Consider the following 20,382-nt stretch of genomic DNA (forward strand, 5'->3'; position numbering starts at 1 on the left):
CGTCTCTTTGTCCGTCTCTTTGCAGTCAGTTAACTCTCCAAAACAGTCATTAGAGTCATCAGCGAGTCTGAGCCGTGCTCCAGATTCCACCGCTGCAAAACCTCTTTCTCCTTCTCCTCTGTTCAGTCTTTTCCTCCATCTCTCTCTACATCTTTCTGTGTCCTGCAGCTCCTGTAACAGATGCTGGCGTGAGGCTGCCTCCACCAGCGGCTCAAGCCTGTGCTCCTCCTCCAGTCCCTTCTTCATCTCTCTCTGTGTTCCTCTCATAGACTGTAGAAACACGCCATTAATTATGCAGAACTTTGAGTCTTATATAATTAAAATGGATGAGTTATAAAACAATCCACCCCTTCGCAGTTGTCGTGAATAGCAAAATTATCTATATAGACCAAACTCATTTTTTTGCACCGGGCTGTAAACATGTTTTTTTCTGCTGTAAAGTTGGTGATTGTAACATGAGGAGTCTATGGGACTGACTCTCTTCTGCAGTCAGCCTCAAGCGGCCGGTCGATGAATTACAGTTTTAGTCTCTTCCTTGTTGTCTTCACGAGAGAGAGCGGGAGGTTGCTCCTCAACCACAACACTGTAAAAAAAAAAAGAAGTTCTGTCAACTTAAAAAAATAAGGCAACTAAGCGCTTTTTTGAGTAGACTTAACAAACATGGACTAAAGTCCACCCAACTTAAAATATGAACTTAATATCACAAGTTGTCACAACATAAATAGTCATGTTAACCTTCAAAATATCAGAACATTGTTCAAATATTGTTCACTGAACACGAGGCCTATTATCTATAAGCTTACACAATTTAAAAGTGAAAAGTGATTTTCAGCCAAGTGTGGTGACTTATACTCAGAATTCATGCTCTACATTTAAATGTAATTAATACATTTGATAAATGCTGTTCATTATATTTTGTGTGGAAATAATGATGCACTTTTAAAGCAGTAAAATAGTTTTCAACATTGATAATAATCAGAAATGTTTCTTGAGAGTCAAATAAATTGTAATGATTTCTTAAAGATCATGTGACTCTGAAAACTGGAGTAATGATGAAGAAAATTATGCTTTTCATCACAGGAATAACATTACATTTTATAATTTATTAAAATGTAGAACTTTTTTGTATTTGTAATAATATATATATATATATATATATATATATATATATATATATATTTAATAATGAGTGCTGGGGCGTGGCTTGTGGGCGTGGTCAACAACTATTGACTCAGTCTGATTATATGAGTGTCAACTTCTGAACCTGTGTTTGTGTGTTTATAGTGTGGATCATGGAGGAGAGAAGAGGATGAGAGCAGGACTACGAAAGTGTAGGTCTACACACACACACACTCGCACACACACACACACACACACACACACACACTCACACACACAGAGAGAAACACACACACACACACACACACACACACAGACACACACACACACACACACACACACACAGACACACTGAGTTCAGTTCAGACTGAGAGAAAACTCCTGTTGCAATCAGAAAATCAGTCTCTTATTCACAGCAGCTCGACACTTCGTTGCTCAGAGAGAAACCACTGCTGAGTGCACAGGGTTTTCTCAGTTTATTTCTATTATCTTTGTGTTATCTTATTATTTTAGTGATTAGAATAAGTATGTTTTAGGCTAAATTAATTATTTGAGCCTCATATCCTCGCGAGTCGTGAATGGTTCTCAAATCAAGAGGACGTGAGAGGACTCTCTTTTGGTTATTTTCTCGCTTTAGCAAGTGAACAAATATTCATTGTTTTGTTTCTAAGCCGCTAATAAAAACCTGGTGGACTGAGTCATTTGTGTCTGAACTGGACAGATGATTTGAAGCGATGTCCTCGAGTGTGGATTCAGTTTAATCATGTAAACCTTTAGATTCACCCTCGGCTTGTGACAGCTGAAGAGGATCTTGTGCGATCGCATCTCTGATTACTCTTGAGAAACTGAAAGATGAAGTATAGGCTACAGAAGGACAAATATCCAAACTTGAAAAAGAAAGCCAGTGTTGATCTGTGTCTCCTGCAGGTGTACAGCTGTACTGTGTGTATCATGAGCGCTCAGACTGACCTGAGACCTGAGACACACAGACATTTCAGCAGTTATTATAGACCTGTGTGTGTCCCGTGTTTCTGTCACTGAACCAGTCATCACATTAATTATCCATTTATCACTCTTTTACATGACCAAGTCAATCTCTGAATATAAATATCTAATCGTCTACAACAATTAATGTGTTGGGTATTTTACTAATGGGAATACAACAAATTCATGACAATGTTTTACATTCAAACTTTATAGTGAAAAGTGCTTTAAAAGCATCTGGAATGCAATCAAGTCATTTTAAAGCAGTTTTTAAAGCATTTGCTGCCTGGATTAAAAAAAGAGACAATTCTCCGTCTGTCGCTAACAGCTTTGATACGATCACGACGTGAAGAGGAGTCAATTATTGCACTTATACTACAGTTACCACACCTCAAGACATCGATCAGATGATTTATTTAAAGAGATTCGTCTGGTTTTTGTTCTTAAATCACTATTGTGAGTGTGATGATTTACTGCTCAAGAAACATTTATTATTATGGTAAATGGACTGCATTTATATAACGCTTTCAACAGACCACATGGCCATCCAAAGCGCTTTACAATTTTGCCTCACATTCACCCATACACACTCATTCACACACCGACTGCGGTGTCAGCCATGCAAGGCTTCATCCAGCTCGTCGGGAGCAGCTGGGGTTAGGTGTCTTGCTCAAGGACACCTCGACACTTGGTCAGGTGGAGCCAGGGATTGAACCACCAACCTTCCGGTTTGTAGACAACCTACATGAACCACTGAGCCACTGCCGCCCGATCTATATATCTATTAATATAGAAAACAGTTGTGCTGCTTCAAAGCCATGAAATATTACCTTTCAAAATACAATTAAAAACTTTTTTTTTTAAATATAATAATAATAACAATAATACTTTTATTCATCAAGAACAAATGAAATAGATCAAAGGTGACAGTAAAGACATCTTGATCCTCTCGTGAGCAGCGTTTTGAGCTCAGATAAGATAACGGTCGTTCACTCAGAATTCAGACATCACTACAGAATGTGGGACAGCTGATCTAGTGCACTATATAGTGTATAGGGAGCGCTTTCAGACACAGCTCTAGTCAAAGCTGTAAACACACAGACATCTTCAGTGTTGTGTTGTTCTTGATGTTTCTCTCTTCTTGTGTTCAGATGCCTGTGATCTCACACTGGATCCAAACACAGCAAACACTGAACTCGTTCTGTCTGATGAGAACAAGAAGATCACACGAGTGAAAGATCTTCAGCCGTATCCTGATCATCCAGAGAGATTTGATGATGTTCCTCAGGTTCTGAGTGTTGAGAGTCTGACTGGACGCTGTTACTGGGAGACTGAATGGAGCGGATATGATGCTGTAATATCAGTGTCATATAAAGGAATCAGCAGGAAAGGAGAGAGTGATGACTGTGTGTTTGGATTCAATGACAAATCCTGGAGTCTGTTCTGCTCTGATATCAGTTTCACTGTCCGTCACAATAATAACAGAACTGGTATCTCTGCTGACCCTTCATCCTGTAAGAGAGTAGGAGTGTGTGTGGACGTGTCGGCCGGCTCTCTGTCCTTCTACAGCGTCTCTGACACACACACACTCACACACTTACACACACACACACTCACACACTTACACACACAAACACTCACACACTTACACACACACACATTCACACACTTACACACATTCAACACCACATTCACTGAACCCCTCTACGCTGGATTTGGGGTTTATCCTGGTTACTCCGTGTCTCTGTGTGATATTAAATGATAGAGAGACTCTTTCTGATGTTCACATGCACACAAACTCATCAAATCTCACATCACTACATTTCTATTCATTTTTAATTAGTTTTTCATCATAAAACAGAAGTTATGAATCTAGATCAGACTCTCATACTGTTCTGAATCTTTAATAAACAGAGTAATATGTGTGCTTTAATATTTCTATTGTAAACTGCTCATCAAATGTAATAAAAGTCCATGAGTGACTCATTTGATCCTGAACTGGTTTCTGAATCCTGATGTGAACTGATGACAGTATGAATAATCATGAATGTGATTGAGATCAGAGGCTGAATTGACTCCGAATGAATCCGTCTCCTGATCGTCTGCTTTATTTTTCTGTCTGCGCTGATTTAACACTCGATTCACTAAATGAATTCTGTCCAAACACTCACACACTGAAAAAAATAAGTAAATTAACTTTTTTTTTTTTTGTGCAAGTTTTTGCACAAGCATTTTTCAAGTAAATTTAACACATTTAGAAATTAAGTTAAGTAAAAATAAAAAAAAAACTAATAAGTACATGTAACTTGACCTGTTAAATTTTATTGAGTAAATTTAAATTAGAGCATTTAGCTGACACTTTTATCCAAAGCGTCTTACAGTGCATTCAGGCTGACAATCTTCACCTATCATGTGTTCCCGGGGAATCGAACACACAACCTTGTGCTTTCTAATGCAATATTCTACCACTGAGCTACAGGAACACTTCAAGACTTTGTGAAAAATAAGTGAAAATTTCACTTACAAATCTGATATAATTTAGTAAAATCAGTTGTTCTTTTAAATATTTTGGAAAAGTAATTTGGAAAAGTTTTTACACTAATAAAAAACCCGAGATTCTAGAAATTTCTAAATGTAAAATAATTTTCTTCAAAACAGTTTTATCAAATGAGGGTAAATAAGTCTCTCGCTTCTGTCCCTTTGAACCAGTTTACAGCAAAGACAGCACGAAGGACTGGATGCACATGATAAATATTCTGCTATTAAGAAAACAGACAAATGAAATAGCACTGTAAAACCCGATAAGTAAACTTTACTCAAACCGTTTGAGTAAACAGATTGCCTTGATTTAAACCATGTAAGTTTTAAAACTTTGCATTTAAGTAATTAAGTGATTAACTAAGTGCTGATTGAGAATTAGTGATGAACAGCTGATGTTAACAAACAGAATCACTGAAGAAAAGAGAAACACAAGAACTACTACAACTGACTTCAGACACAGCCTTAGATTAAATCAACTGAAATAAAATACATGAAATCTCTCAAGATCTGATTAAACAACCCCACAAACAGCATCAGCAGCTCCACTTATTAATAACCAGACTGACTTTATTTCTGTCAGACGTCTACAGAAGATCTTATTGAGAATGAACTAAGGTTTAGATGTTGATTTATTGTTTCATTTGAAGTAACCATGTTAGAGATCAGTGTCTGCTTTAGTTGGGCTCTTGACCCTTGACTTCTGTCTTAGTCTTTTCTCTGGCTGTTATAACCGTGTGTTTCTAAAACACATTTGTTGTAACTCAAAAGCCCAGAAGAAAAGCCATCAGGTGTTAACCTGTACCTAGGTGTAGATTGTTATACTTTATATAGGTGATGATAATTATTCATTATTATTCACAATTATTAAACCGTATGGAGTCGTTCATTTGTTATATTCAACTAATCAGAGGTTTATATTAAATTTACATAATCAAATCTTAATATATTCCGCGCTCAAGCACATGCTTTAAGTTTGCCACAAAGTACATGCAGAAGTAGCCTAACAAGTAATGAGACATTTTAATTATTTATTAATAAACAAATGTTTTCTTGTCTGCTGCAAGATGAAATTCACAGTGCTGGCTTTCTCCGACAGAGAAATGCAACATTCACAGATTGTTGAATGTTGAATATTAATGCGCCCTGTCATTAATGCGAATTAATCATTTTTCCACAAATACTTGCATATGAATATTAATTCACAAAATAAATAAGAATAAACGCTGCACATCTACCATCACACGTGCAGTGGAAATCTTGTACATATTTTACACACCTGCATTTAAATGCAGCTGCTTTTTTTTTTTTCATTAAATAATATGAAAGCAAGTAGGGCTGGGTGATAAATCGATTTTATCAATTAACTCTGATTTGTAATTTACATCAGTTTGTTTGAATGAAAATCAGTTTTATTTTTAGCATCCACCGACGCACCACTCAGTTCTCCCGTAGTTCAGAGTGGACTCCTCCCCCGAGTCTGACAGAGACACGCCGCCGAGCAGAGGATGAGCTGAGCGGTGTGATATGCCAACAGCCCGAATATAACTGCATATTCAGCAAGAATTCATGTTAAACATATTTAGCTATGGCTTGATCAGGTTATAATGACTGCTATAGTCGAGCGGGATGTTAAAGGCTATATGAGTTTGTCTGTTTCTTTCACTGATTATTTTCGGGTTAAAGCATGATTTACAGTGCTACTACATTATCAGTAGGCTATTTGATTTTGAAATCTTAAAGAAATTAATCGATCTGTTTAGATAAAATTACTGACAAAAATGTAGGGTGAATACTGGTAAAGTGGGACAGTTAAGCTTAATAATTTATATCTTTACATGGATATGTTTTTTTTTTTTTTTTACTAAAAATCAACACTGAGCTCATCAGTAGCAAGTATGTGATAAAAAAATAAAAAAATCCTGTGGCTATGACATCACTTCCGGGGTGTGGCACATCATATTTAACAACCTTGCAGTGAACTGTGATGGTAAGTAAAATAGCATTCTGAGGTAAATAATGTTAAGGTTATAAAAATAAAACAACTCATGGATCATTTGTAATTGTTACATATTTTGTTATAGGATGTAATAGTGAATCAGAATTTTCAAAATCTCACATTCATATTAATCTTCTCTGGGGTTTTTTTATGCGATTTTGACACTGTCCCAGTTTGCCAATAGCATATTGTTAAATTGGGACAGGGTATTACTGGCAAACTGGGACAGCCATTCAAGTCATTCTAATGGAGGAACTGAGTTACCTTTTTATATGTCCCTCATACGTTAAGTTAGTTAGCTAGATATTTCAACAAAGACTGACTTAAACTACGCCAGCTCTCATGCATTCACCGTGAGACACACGCAGTTAACACTTTAAAAAAAAACAAAAAAAAAAACAAGAAAGATGGAGGGTACAAGCTCGGATGGCCAGGACATGTGCAATATTTGCCAAATTTGGTGATGCAAATGATCCCAAGGAGACAGAGGACTGGATCATGTGCATTGTTTGCGAGGACTGGTTCCATGAGACGTGTGGCGAGGAGAATGGCCGAATGAAGACGGGCTGTATTGGCTGTATTGACGTGTAGATTAACCTACCATACAGAAATTAAATTAAGCCTGTGTGCAATCAGTTCATTCCTACAAGAAGAGATGTTAATGAAGGTTATTTTATTTTTATTTTTTTATTTGTATAAATTAAATTGAACCCAATATAAAATGTTGTGAGCAGGGGGTGGGTTGAATTTGCTTAAAAAAAGTGATGTTTATATTATTGTTGTTGTTGTTTATATTGTTGTTTATATTGTCATTGTGTATTTAATTTATAAGGCCTACACTTGAATAACAACTAAATGTGTTGTAAGTGTCCCAGTTTTCCAAAAAAGGTGTCCCAGTTTGACAGTAGCGCCTTGAAAAATGTGGTGTGGGGTCATTGTGTGTTTGAGGAAGAGTCATCCATCCTGTGTTTAATGTTTCTTTCTGTTTTATTGTGTATAGTATAGTAGAATAGTATCATATGAGCGGCTAAGACATTTGGATCATAATAAAAAAGTATACAGAATATAAATTATCAGAAAGTGTCCCACTTTACCAGTATTCACCCTACTGTTATTTTCCTCACAAACAAAATTTGCACAGCTGATGGGCTTGTATTAACAAAAAATTAATAATAATAAAAAATAATGTATAATAAAAAATAATAAAATAAAATAAAGGTCTTTCCAGCATTAAGGTAATAACATCACAGTTTTTTATCATCTTGTCTCAGTTATAAGTTTATAACTATATTCAAACTTGTTTTGAATGTCTTTGTCATTTGAATATTGATTTTAAAATCGATTTAAATCATAAATCTGATTTTTTTATAGGCCATATGCTATCGCCCAGCACTAAAAGCAAGTAAAGAAGGTTCCCTTTAAAATCACTTATGTTGTCAGTTAATGAAGCTCTTTTTTACATTGTGTGTATTTTGTTGATTATAATGAGAGAACTTTAATCGTGAGGACGTTTTATTAATCCGTCCATTCTTTAGAGTTTCAAAGATTTAATCGTGCAGGTTTAATTTGATTCGTTTCTTGTTTTAGGCTAATTAGGCATAAATAATGTGAACAAAATTATACAGTGCTTCATGTTTTTAAAATATAGGCATAATATATGAAAATATTGACATTTTGCATATTTATCCATGAAGCCAACCCCGAAAATGTGCAGTGATGCGCTTGTTTGATAACTTGTGGTTAAAGCGCTACTCAGTGGTCAAAAGCTGCAAATGCACTTTATACCACTTTATACTTTATACCTTTATACCATTATATTGAAGTAATCTTTCACAGAAGGTTGAAATCCCTTCCATTAACTTTTTGTGGGCTGAACAGCAGCGTGGCCTTCTCCAGCAGCACGTACTCTCCCTTTGACCCTTCGGTACCAAGGTCAGTGAATTTGCGCTGGGGCTTTGGGAAGGTTACGATCTTAAGCGTAGCTTTTGTGGCACACCACATCTTGCCGACAATTGCAGCGTCACAGGGTTGTGACGGTGTTCAGTTTGTGGCGTTTTCCATAGGACCCCATATGTCGTTCGACATAACGCGTAGTGACCGACAGGTAGGGAACGTCTCAGTTACGTTATGTCCCCATGCCACAACCTTGAACCGGTCGCTGTTGCCGGGACACGTTCTCGGCTCCTCAGCATAAAACCTAATGCGTGGATGCACCTGTCTATGCTATTAAATTATAGGGAAGTTGTGGCCTAATAGGCGCCGCAGCATAAATAGCTGCCCACTGCTCCGGGTGTGTGTGTGTGTGTGTGTGTGTGTGTGTGTTCACTGCTCTGTGTGTGTGCACTTCGGATGGGTTAAATGCAGAGCACAAATTCTGAGTATGGGTCACCATACTTGGCTGAATGTCACTTCACTTTCACTTTCACTTTCACTCATCCATTGGGAGTGTCATTGTTAAGGCAGTAGTACCAGTAAATAGCCAATAGGTGTCAGTAAACTATGTAAACAGAGCAAATAAGATAAACTTTATATTAATAGATAAAGATTATCTTATTTGCTCTGTTTACATTTAATCAACACATTCAATTAAGTTTTTCTGCAAAATAGCTTACAACAGTGGTTTTCAACCTGTGGGTCGCGGTTGGCAATTATAATATTGTTAACATATATAAAAATGTCTAAGTCATAACATAATAACATCATTTCATATATAGAATTAAATAACAAAAAAATAAATATAAAACTGTATCTTTGCTTCCACTATTCGAGCTGACTGATTGGTTTAAGAATAAACCACCTATTTATATTTTTCCTGCATATGCTACAGAACAACTAATTCAAACATGAATAAATAGCTGTCAACATGTTTCCTCCTGACCTCTTGCTCCGGTGACTGTCTACCGCTGCCGAGCTCTGCCTGGATCTGGTTTTCCCGTTTTCCTGAGCAGTGCAGCCAGAGTTATTTTCTGTTCGTTGCCAGTTCATTCTAGGGCTGTGCGATTAATAAAAATAGTCATAAAATCATAAAATCAGAACCAATCAGAATGCAACAAAACAGAACTGAACAGACTAGGCATATGCCTAACTCCAGGTTAATACACCTTTTTTTTACGGAGTAGTAGCCTATGTGTGAACCTGTATAACAAATCTATTTTAACACCTGAGGCACCGCTACAATTAATGGCTCGGCCTCTGGCTCTGCTGACTCGAGCAGGTTCACAGCTGTCGGACGGCTGCCCGACAGAAACTTCTGTAAAGCCCCCCACTGTCTCTTCTTTTGTTTCTCTTCATTTTTTTTCTTTTTACGTTTCGCCGCACCCGAAAGCATCTTGAATGTTAGCCTACTCAAAACACACCTGCCTGCTAGCTTTGTTGTCCCGCTCTGACCTCTGACCGCCGCTGACGTCTCCTCGGACTTAACTGGCTGGCGCCGCTTTATAAATACTGGCGTTAATGTGACGTAATGTAACAGTCTATGGTTAAGATAAACTCATCACTATTTTTAGTTAATTAATAAATATTGATATAAATTGAAGATAGGACATTTGTACATTTTACTTTATTTTGATTTTATTTATTATTATTATTATTTTTAGTTTTTTTGTCCCTCTGTCTGGGCCCCATCCCGCCAATCGGGCCCTAGGCACGTGCCTAGTTTGCCTTTTCGTTAATCCGGCTCTGACTATTCGGTTACTTCCTGGTTTTAGTCATTTCCAGTGAACTGTCAAACTCATCTCTGCTATAAGAGCAGTGTCCTTCGCTTGGTTTCTCTACATAATCATTTAACAATCTGAAGAACATTTCTGTTTGTGTAGGACCTAACGCTCACATAAACTGTTTCAGAATGACAGAAGCGAGTGTATGTAATGACACAAGGTCGTCCGCTAGATTGTTCTGTGAGTTATTCATTACTGTGATTGACAGTGATAACTGTAGCGATGGATGGAACAAAACATCTGTGAAGCCGATGTCAAAACAGCATGAAGTGATTCAGAGTCAATTCAGAGGAACAAAACTACAGCCTGCAACAAGTCTGTGTTAGCGCAATATATTGAGCAGCTTCTACAGTTAAAGATACAACTTTATTTAATTGTTATACCATTAATAATGAACTGAATTCATTTGTCCTAAACTAGTTTAGTATTTACATTAATAATCAATCTGGGTTATTGTTATCTTTAAATTACATGAGACTTTGTGACTTCTTGCACTTGCTTTACTTCAGTACAGTAAAAGTACTAAAAAGTTCTTATAATAGCACAGCTGAAGAGTTGAAAAATAATAAAGACTTTAAAATATTTTAAGTGTTTAAACATGTATTCATGTCTATGCTAAGTTATCAAGTGTGAAGAATACAGTCACAATATTGTTTATGAGCTAGCATCACTAGCTAGCCGTCGATCGTTAGCATGATAGTGTGTACTTGTGTTTAAATGTATAATTACATGTCTAGATGCTCTTCTGGGATTACAGACTATCATATAAAATGATGTTGTTAAGTGTTATTAAATATAATGAAGCTGTAAGAGAATGCTTCTGTCATTATTTATGGTGATTGCAGTTCTTTTATTTCTCAGTTTCTGATAAGAACGAGGCAGGAGAGGTTTCTGTGAGGGTCTCAAGAGGGTCCACATATATAGCACAAGGTTTCAGCAGAAGTTTTGGAGCTGGCTTCTCTTTATACAGAAGCTCTAAAGAAGGCTGTGTGCATGTAGTCCATGGTCAGGTGTTTGTATATCATCAGATGGACCAACAGAGAGGATGTTTCTCCAGGACACTGCTACTTCATTCAGACGCAGGTAGAGCATCATCTGCTTGTTCAGGTGCGAGCTGGGAGAAGGACTGGGACCTGAATCAAGATCAACTGCTTAGTACTGGGTTTATTTAGTCAACCATTACTTCATCTGTCAAACCATCTTTAGTTTTAGTTAAAGTATGTGTTGGACAAGAGTCGGCCATCAGAAGAACTGATCATAGAAAGATTTGTGTGTTTCTTAGATGCAGACATTTGTTAAAGTTTGCTGAAATAAGTCAAACAGATCTTTAGAGAATTAATAATTACATGTAAAACACACACTTACTGTATATACACATCTGTATTACCCAAATAGAGTATCAAATGTAAATGATTTTCTATTATTAATATTATTTTACTGAATTGATTTAGTATAATCTAATACTCAACTGAATCAATATAATGTAAGTTGCTATATTTGATCAGAAAGTGTATTTCTATCAAGAGATTCTCTAGTAAAGGACTATTTGGTCATTGACTCGCAGTAGTGTTAAAATGAGATGAAATATTTCTGATCTTAGTTCATGTGTCTGGATATAATAAGTGTCTTCTGGAGACGGTAACAGATGTTATAAATGAGCTCAGAGCTAGATATCCTACAGAAGGATTTTAACACCACACCAGACCAATTCATGGATAGACATCCTTCTGAATTGAGTAGTTCTCATATCAACTCTATTATTCATCAAATTCATGAACTGATACATGGAGAAAATTAAAGCCACTTCCAGACACTTTTCATGGTTCAAAACAAAAGCCACTAAAATTTTAGAGTTTTATTATTTATTATAAAAAGCTCTTCAGAAATTCCCTTTTGGTGTTGCTTTGAGCTCTATGGAAATGACCAAACTTGAGTCCAGCTTCCATTATTAAAGATCTTGTTCCAGTAGAAAAGAAGATATTGTGTTGTAAAAAGCAGGATCTAATAGTATAGTTGTCAGGCTTTAAAGCTGACAGAGGTATGTTGAGGTTAGAGACAGACAGAAAGTGTGGATGTAGAAACACTGCTTGTGAACAGCACATGCACACCTGAGGAACGGCCCTATAGTAAGAGCCTTCAACTCTTTTAATGGAAGAGCAATTCTGGATCTTCAGAGAAAGTCTGGAAACCCTAATAAAGTCCCATCATTATTCAATCACTGACTCACTGAGAACAACCCATTACTAAACCAACGCTGACAAAATAAAGACTTATTTCTACACTAATATTGGCTTTATTCCAGATCAGAAAACTGTGTTTCTGTGTAAGACTCCAGGAGCAAGAACTTGTTGGTCAAATTTAGAAAGTTTGATTGGAAGTTTTTCAGTTTTATAATTATACATCAAGAGACGCCCAATTTAGAGAAAATAAACCCAGGAATTATATTCAGACAGATGAAGAATTGTGAAGATATTGTCTTAACCAATTTATTTTAAAGTTACTGTTTAGAGCTAAACTCAACTCAGTTTAGAGCGTCTTGGTGGTATGAGTTTAGAAAGACGGATGTTTTAATATAATGAATGTTATTTCTCCACAGAATGTAGTTTCCAGGTGTGTTTGTGAACAGAGATGGACTGAGCAGACGATAATCGAGAGATATCTTCAGCTTTAGTGAACACAACTCTGTCTTTGAGTCAGAAATCTCTCTGAAACCAATGATTCAACACCTCGAGTGTCTTCAATAATCTGAAGAAACATATATGAGTGACAGCATGAATCCTATTTTTAACTATACTTACATTTATAACCAGTATTAGATCGCATTGCACATGTTCATATTGATAAGAGACACAAAGGATGGTCATCTGAGACATTGCTCTTCTCTGAATGAGTGTGACCCGCTCCAAACGTCTTTAATATGACCCATCTGGCTCAGAAACTGAAAGGATTGTGTTTGTCTGAAGGAGTTAACGCAGGTTTCACAGATAGTGGTGTGCTGCTGAGGAGCAAGACAGAGCTTGTGTTTCTCCTCACCGAACCTCCTTGCTTTCTCCATTTGTGTTCAGATGTCTTCTTTTAGGGTCACTGGTTCAGCTGAGGATGGTCAGTAACTTACAGACCTGATGTGCTCACACTGAGAAGATAAGATCACACTCCTCTGTGCAGCGTTCATGTTTACTTGGCATTGGTTTGATTCACACTTCATGTTTTCTGCTCTCTCCATGTATTGAACTGAAGATGAAGAGCAATACTGTGACACTTCAACATTTAGCACAGCATATATTCCCCTTGTTCTGTCCATACACTGCTTGCTAGATGAGATCTGACATTAATGTCCTGACTCGGTGTGTGTGTGTGTGTGTGTGTGTGTGTTTACGCCCGGTGTGTTTCTTTACACAGTTTCAGAGGACTTGAATTGAGCCGAGTGTAACTCCAAACCAACATAAACAGAGCTCTGCGCTGCGTTTGCTGAAAGGGTTAATAGGATGTGTGAGACTCACATGAATTGTGTTCTGTTCTCAGTAATCCTCGCTTGGTTTAAACCCTGTGTGTGAAACCAGGCTGGAAAATATCAACATTTAGAAAAGAAAAAAAAAAAAAAAAACTTGTAGAAGCATTTGTTTGTGAAAACTGGATAACTTTATCAGAAGTTTAGAAATGTTGTAGTTACAAAACAGAAGAAAATGAAGACGTCCAACCTGAGCAGAAATACAATGAGGAATAATCTTCATAAACTAGTTGTTGTTCTGTTTTAATCGTTTGATCCAGTTTACTTTAAAAGTATTATTAAGAGAGCTAAAGTCCAAGAAGTTCAATCCTCCATTTCCAGTTGATTTCTTCATATAATGGGTTTTATTTCTCCATAAAAGACTGAAAAGCATATTGTCAGCAGTCTTGTAAATACTATTGTTGACTGCTGGAGAAAGAGCTGTATATGTGAGTCTTGAGATGTCCTCAAAGAGAAGTCTCTTAGTAAACACTGATTCAATTTGTTCTTCATCTTATCAATAACAGAGCAAATATTGAGCTCACATCTTCTCTCTTCATCCTTTACAATCTTTAGACCTAAATATGAGATTTCAGTTTTTATAGGGACACCACAGATAGATGGTGAATCACACAGCTTCAGAGACATTAATTCACACTTATTAATTTTAAAATGAAGAGCTGAAGGATCATGTTTTAATATACCATTAATATTCAAATCTGAAACTCTGTTTTTAAATCACTTTTTCTAATTGAAGAAAATAATCTGAATTGTGTTCACCTTCTCCATCATCTCTGTCTGGATCTAATGAAGGCCCTCGGCTCTCATTTATTAATATCATCGAAGTGCTTTTGAAGAGAATTAGTTCAATGTTTTCATCGTCAGAGAAAATAGAGCGAGATCTTTGAGTGAGACTGTCATCTTTCAAATCATATTTTCTTCTTCATATTTCCTGGCACTGACTAATACACTAACATAATTTATTACAAATGTCCCAGTTTCAAACGTCAGTAATTCCCAGTTATTACAATAATCATAACTCAGATGAGCTAAATTCAGATAATGTTCAATCAAGCTGTGAATGGTCATCTGAACAGATTGGGTGTCCAGAACTGAATGATTAAGTTTCCAGTAAGAGTTATAATGGTTGTTGGAGAAAGATTGTAGGCCAACATTAATAGAAACTGCTTTATGGTCTGTCAATGGCAGAATGAGTTTAAAATGTTTAATTAAAGTGTTTTCCAATGAAACAGATTTAATCAACATCAAAGTAAAAGCAGAAATCTGAGACCAGACACGAGACAGAGTTCACAAGAATTTGAGGAAACAAGATTTTGACACTATTTTAAGAAATCTTAACTGATGAAAAGCATTTTAAATCTTGCAATAAATGGCATCTCAGTTCTGCTTTCTGAGTATGAATTATAATATGCAATAACAGACAATACTCAAGCACTGTGAAATATTTAGCCACAAACTCAACTGACTGACTTCTCTTTCGTCTGATTTGATGAGTCTCTTCAGACCTATAGAATGAGTTTTGAATTGTTTTATAATGTATGATTAGAACAGAGCGTATTGTGTGTATATAAAGTGTGTGAATAATGAATGATAGGTAATAATGAAATGTTTAACTCTTGAGTCAGTGTTACTCTATGAACACTTTGTAACAAGATGTTTCAGGAAATACAGCAGCTTCTCTGCATTCCTCATTTTAAGATCAGAATTGGTAAAAGGACTAGTAATGATTGATCAGTTTACTCAGCAGAAATGAGATCCGTTCTGACGGCTCTTAACTGGCTCCAGGAAATACAGCCATTAAGAATTATTGACACTTATTTGCTCAGACTCATATTCTGTCTTAATATGTTTATTAAGTGCCAAGTCTACATCTAGACAAGACATATTATATGATACAGAGCATGTTTCAAATTCACCAATATAGATGAAGTATATAATGTTATGGGTTCCGGCACATGTTTAGATGAAGGAGAAACTTTGGAAGGAGGACACAATAATATCTAGACTCTGTATTGATCACACAGCTCTTAATCAATCACTATTTATTATTGATAAACATGAATGAGGTAATTACAATAAATGTGTTCTATCAGAGACTGTGAACATATACTATTAAACTGAGAAGCACATGAAAGAGAAAGAATGAGATTAATAGAAGAATTAAGTATTCTGAATATAGAAAATATAAAAGTTAAGACAATACTAAAGAATGCTCAGCACAGTATAAAGTATATTATACTATTATAAGTTATTGGAAAACAATAGGTTTAATAAATAGGATTTAAGATCACGTAATGAAGTGTACAGAATAACTGTATCATTTTGTTTGTTTGTTTTTTTAAGTTTTGTTTATTAATATCCGTCACGCTCCACACTCCAGTCCAGCAGGAGGCGCAAATACACCTTTAAATGAGTTTGTAACTGCCTTTGAAAGAAGAAGAAGAAGAAGAAGAAGAAGATAAAGAAGAAGAGACACAGTTGTGAACACCTTAGTGACATCCATAAGCAGCAGAAAGAACTTGCACTCAGAGAAAAAGGAAGTGAAGTTGAAAAGGGAGGATGGTATGTCAACTCTAGATGTGGATTTTACAATGTCAGAGCTCAACATAGCTCTGCTAAGCACTGGGTATACAGCACCTGGGCAAGATCAATTATGTTCTGACAGTTACCAGTAGAATCATTAAAGTTAGTATAAAGACTCTTTAATAAAATCTGGAGGGATGGAATAGTACCGTAAAGTTGGAAAAGTGCAGTAATATTACCATTTAACAAGCCTGGTAAGAATCCAGCTAATCCTGATAACTATAGGCCCATAGCTTTGACATCTCACTTATGCAAATGGATGGAGAGGATAATAGTTCGCAGATTATCACATATATTGGAACCGAGAGGAATACTGGCCAACATACAAAGCGGATTTCGAAAAGGACGCTCCACAACAGATGCTCTAGTTAGAGTAAGTAATGATGTGGAAAAGGCACTGAGAATGAAAGAACTAATGACAATAGTATATTTTGATATAGAAAAGGCATATGATACCATGTGGAGGGAAGGACTGCTTATTAAACTAAGTAGTATGGGTATTGGAGGAAGGTTATATAATTTGATCATGGATTTCTTAACAGGTAGGAAAAATCAAGTTAAGGTTGGATCAGAGGTGTCTATAAAATTTTATGTAGACAACGGTATTCCCCAGGGGAGTGTAATTAGCCCGATACTATTTAACATAATGATAAATGGATGCATCAGATCAGCACTATATACGGATGATGGGGCCATTTTGGTGAGAGGAAGGAATGTGTCATATGTATTAGGTAATATAAGGAAAGCAATTAGCGAAGTAGAAATGTGGTCATATAAGTGGGGATTCAAGATGCCGACAAGAAAATCTTGTTATATGATGTTTACAAAGAAGCGCAAGTGCCATGATGAAAGGTTAACATTATATGAGCAGCCAATGGTGAACGTAAATGAATTTAAGTACTTGGGACTATTGTTTGATAGTAGGTGTACATGGAAAACACATATAAAGCACTTGGAAACTAAAAGCAAAAAAGCTATAAACCTCCTGAGAGCTGTGGCTGGATGTGACTGGGGTGCAGACAAGCAGTCATTAATTAATATCTATAGGGCTTGCATGAGGTAATCAATAGACTATGGTTGTGTAGTTTATGGAGCAGCGTCAAAAACAATATTGGGAAAAATTTATAGATTACAATATAGAGCATTACGTGTATGCATCGAAGCTGTTAAGACAACCCTCATTAATGCTATACTCATAGAAGCAGGAGAGATGCCACTGGAGTTAAGAAAAGAGAAACTGACAATGGCATATTGGATCAGATTAAAAGGAAGTGAGAAAGAAAACCCAGCAAAAGAAACGATACAGGAATGTTGGGAGTATTCCAAGTTTCAGGGGCTTGGGTTTGGATGGACGAGGGAAATGAGAGTGAGGGAATATGAAATGGAAACCTTAGATTTCACCATGGTCAATTCAGTGAGTAGTATTCCACCATGGCTGTTCCCAGAAGTAAAGGTTGATATTAATATATTGGAAGAGAAAAGAGAATGGAGAATGGAGGAAGTGGGAATTAAAACAAGCATTTACATAGCAGCACTATGGCTGCCGTCGCATCATCCAGGTGGATGCTGCACACTGGTGGTGGATGAGGAGATACCCCCTGTCTATGTAAATGTAACCCCTCTCACCCGGGTCCTCTCTGACGCTCCTCGCACTCGCTCAGAGCAGGGCTCGAACTCGGGTCTTCCGGCATGGGAGGCGGACGCACTAACAAGGAGGCTAAATGGCTACAGCCACTAGCTTCTGTCGCTAGTGCGTCTCTTGAGATCGGGGAGTGAGGTTTACCTGCACAGCACTACTCGCTGGCCTCCGTTACATAAAGCGCTTTGAGTGCTAGAAAAGCGCTATATAAATGTAAGGAATTATTAAATTATTAATTAATTAAGTAAAAAAAAAAACTTCAGCTCTCTTAAATTTTGTCTTTCATCACCACAAAAACAGCGTTTTAAAATACACCCTTACAGCAGTAAGAGACAAGCTAACAAAATAAGTAAATGGACCAAGATCCCAACTAAACCAAACACTGTCCACCACAATGGTGACTTCAAATGAATCAAGTATCAACATTTAAACCTCTGTTAATTCTCAATAAGAACTTCTCTAGATGTCTGACAGAAATAAAGTCACAGAACCTTGTAAGGAGGATCTGTGATCGTCTATATCGGACGTACAGAAGACATAAAAAACATTTGAAAAAAAAAGATGTCATAAAAACATTCTGTCTCCTCAGTGGACGTCTTTTCAACGTCCGCAAAGACATAAAAAGACGTCCACTGGACGTAACTTTGCCCAGTGGATTAGGTTGCTGTTAAAATACGCAATATAGTAATTTTCACGTAATAGTTCCTTTATAAACAAACAAGAATGTTAAATACATGTGACTTCATGCCACAAGACTGCTAACGTATGAAGGTATAATTAACACTGTATTTATTTAACATGCATTATGTACCATGTGTTGAGTTCAGTGTAAAATGCATTGAGTGAAGAAGTTAATATACAAGACTTGGTATGTCCTTTTGCTTTAGACACAAACTTTCAATAATAAAAATAGTTATTTGACCCGTGGTATGGTCTTTTATATATTTAGACTATTTGAACAATATGAAGTCGTGGCCTAGTGGTTAGAGAGTTTGACTCCTAATCCTAGGGTTGTGGATTTGAAACTCGGGCTGGCAATACCACCACTTAGGTGCCCTAGAGCAAGGCACTGAACCACCAACTGCTCCCTGGGTGCCACAGCATAAATGATAGTGTGCAGTGCTGGCCCGAAGGGTTGTGGGGCCCTAGGTGAGATTAAAAAAATGTGCCCACTGGTGTAAAAACAGTGAGAAAGAGAGCGCAAAAAATACAATTTCAATATTTAAGTGTATACATTTTTATTAACTGTAACAAACTCAACATGTAATACCGGTGTAAAAATATTAAATCAGATTTAAATAAGTTTGCAAGTACTGAAAAGTATTGTAAAATATTGTAAATGAAAGTGAAAGTGTGTTTGAGAAACGCAAATAATCTAAATTATAAAAATAAAGGATACATAAACAAAATAAAATAAAATACAAACACATTCTATATTTAAAAAAAATATATATAAGGGAATAGATTTAACATGAAACAGAATCTCACGTTATATGAACTATTTTTTTGGAAGCAAACATGTTAATTGTGCTTCCATTTCCGGTAAATAAAACTTTTAGCACTTTATAACTGAGAAATGTTGCTTTGGCTGTTCAAAGGTTCAAGGGTACAGATTGCTTAGATCTTTACTTTGCGTGACTTCTTGGCTGCAAAATCATTAATCACCTCATCATATGACACAGTCACATATTTCATGGTTGATACTCAGAACAGCAAGTCCTGATAAGCGCTCCTGGGCCATTGTGGATCTCAGAAATGTTTTGATTCATTTGAGCTTTGAAAAGCTTCTTTCTGCACTGGCTACAGTAACAGGCAAGGTCAAAGCAATTTGAAGAGCCATCCAGAGATTGGAGTAGATTTCTGTCAAATGCTGAGAGTGAATAAATGAGAGAAGGCTTGGAAGAGTCATACTTGTTGACTGCAGTTGTGGCAAGATTGTCAACTCAAGAGCAAGTTTTATGCCGCTAATGTCAGCATCTTTGTTTGTTGATAGAGCTTTACTAAGTGTCTCACACTGAGCTCCCAAGTCACAGAGTGTCAGATTCTTGAAGTTGAGGAGCACACTGAACTTCACTGAGACTGACAAACCTTTCTTCAACAGAAGACTTGACAGCATCTACAACGGTGTAGAAGAATGTCACTTCTAGCTTCTTTAATGCATCCATGAAAGGTTCATCATGAGCCTCATAGATGAAGTGTTTTTTTGTGCTCCTGAGCCTTTTCTGCTTAAGTGTGGCTTCCACATTCATGGTACCACAGATGTCTTAGGTTGTTGCTTGAGCTGCTGCAAAACCAT

At 36.6% G+C, this 20,382-nt stretch overlaps 1 protein-coding gene across 22 annotated transcripts in view; it reads left to right on the forward strand.

The window, feature by feature from the left end:
- LOC128019083 (NACHT, LRR and PYD domains-containing protein 12-like) overlaps positions 1-20,382 on the forward strand; it is a 282,672-nt gene that overhangs the window by 68,806 nt on the left and 193,484 nt on the right. For 6 of the 22 annotated variants that reach the window (XM_052605111.1, XM_052605306.1, XM_052605321.1 and 3 more), the window contains one exon: positions 1,285-1,331. The exons of 10 other annotated variants lie outside the window; for them this stretch is intronic. In XM_052605111.1, the coding sequence (XP_052461071.1) occupies positions 1,285-1,331 (47 nt within the window). Of the gene's footprint in view, positions 1-1,284; positions 1,332-3,254; positions 4,102-20,382 lie in introns of those variants that run through there. 6 more of the 22 variants (XM_052605793.1, XM_052606405.1, XM_052605883.1 and 3 more) reach the window with 5 other exon arrangements.

Source organism: Carassius gibelio, chromosome A1 (assembly GCF_023724105.1).
Source record: "Carassius gibelio isolate Cgi1373 ecotype wild population from Czech Republic chromosome A1, carGib1.2-hapl.c, whole genome shotgun sequence".
NCBI lineage: Eukaryota > Metazoa > Chordata > Actinopteri > Cypriniformes > Cyprinidae > Carassius > Carassius gibelio.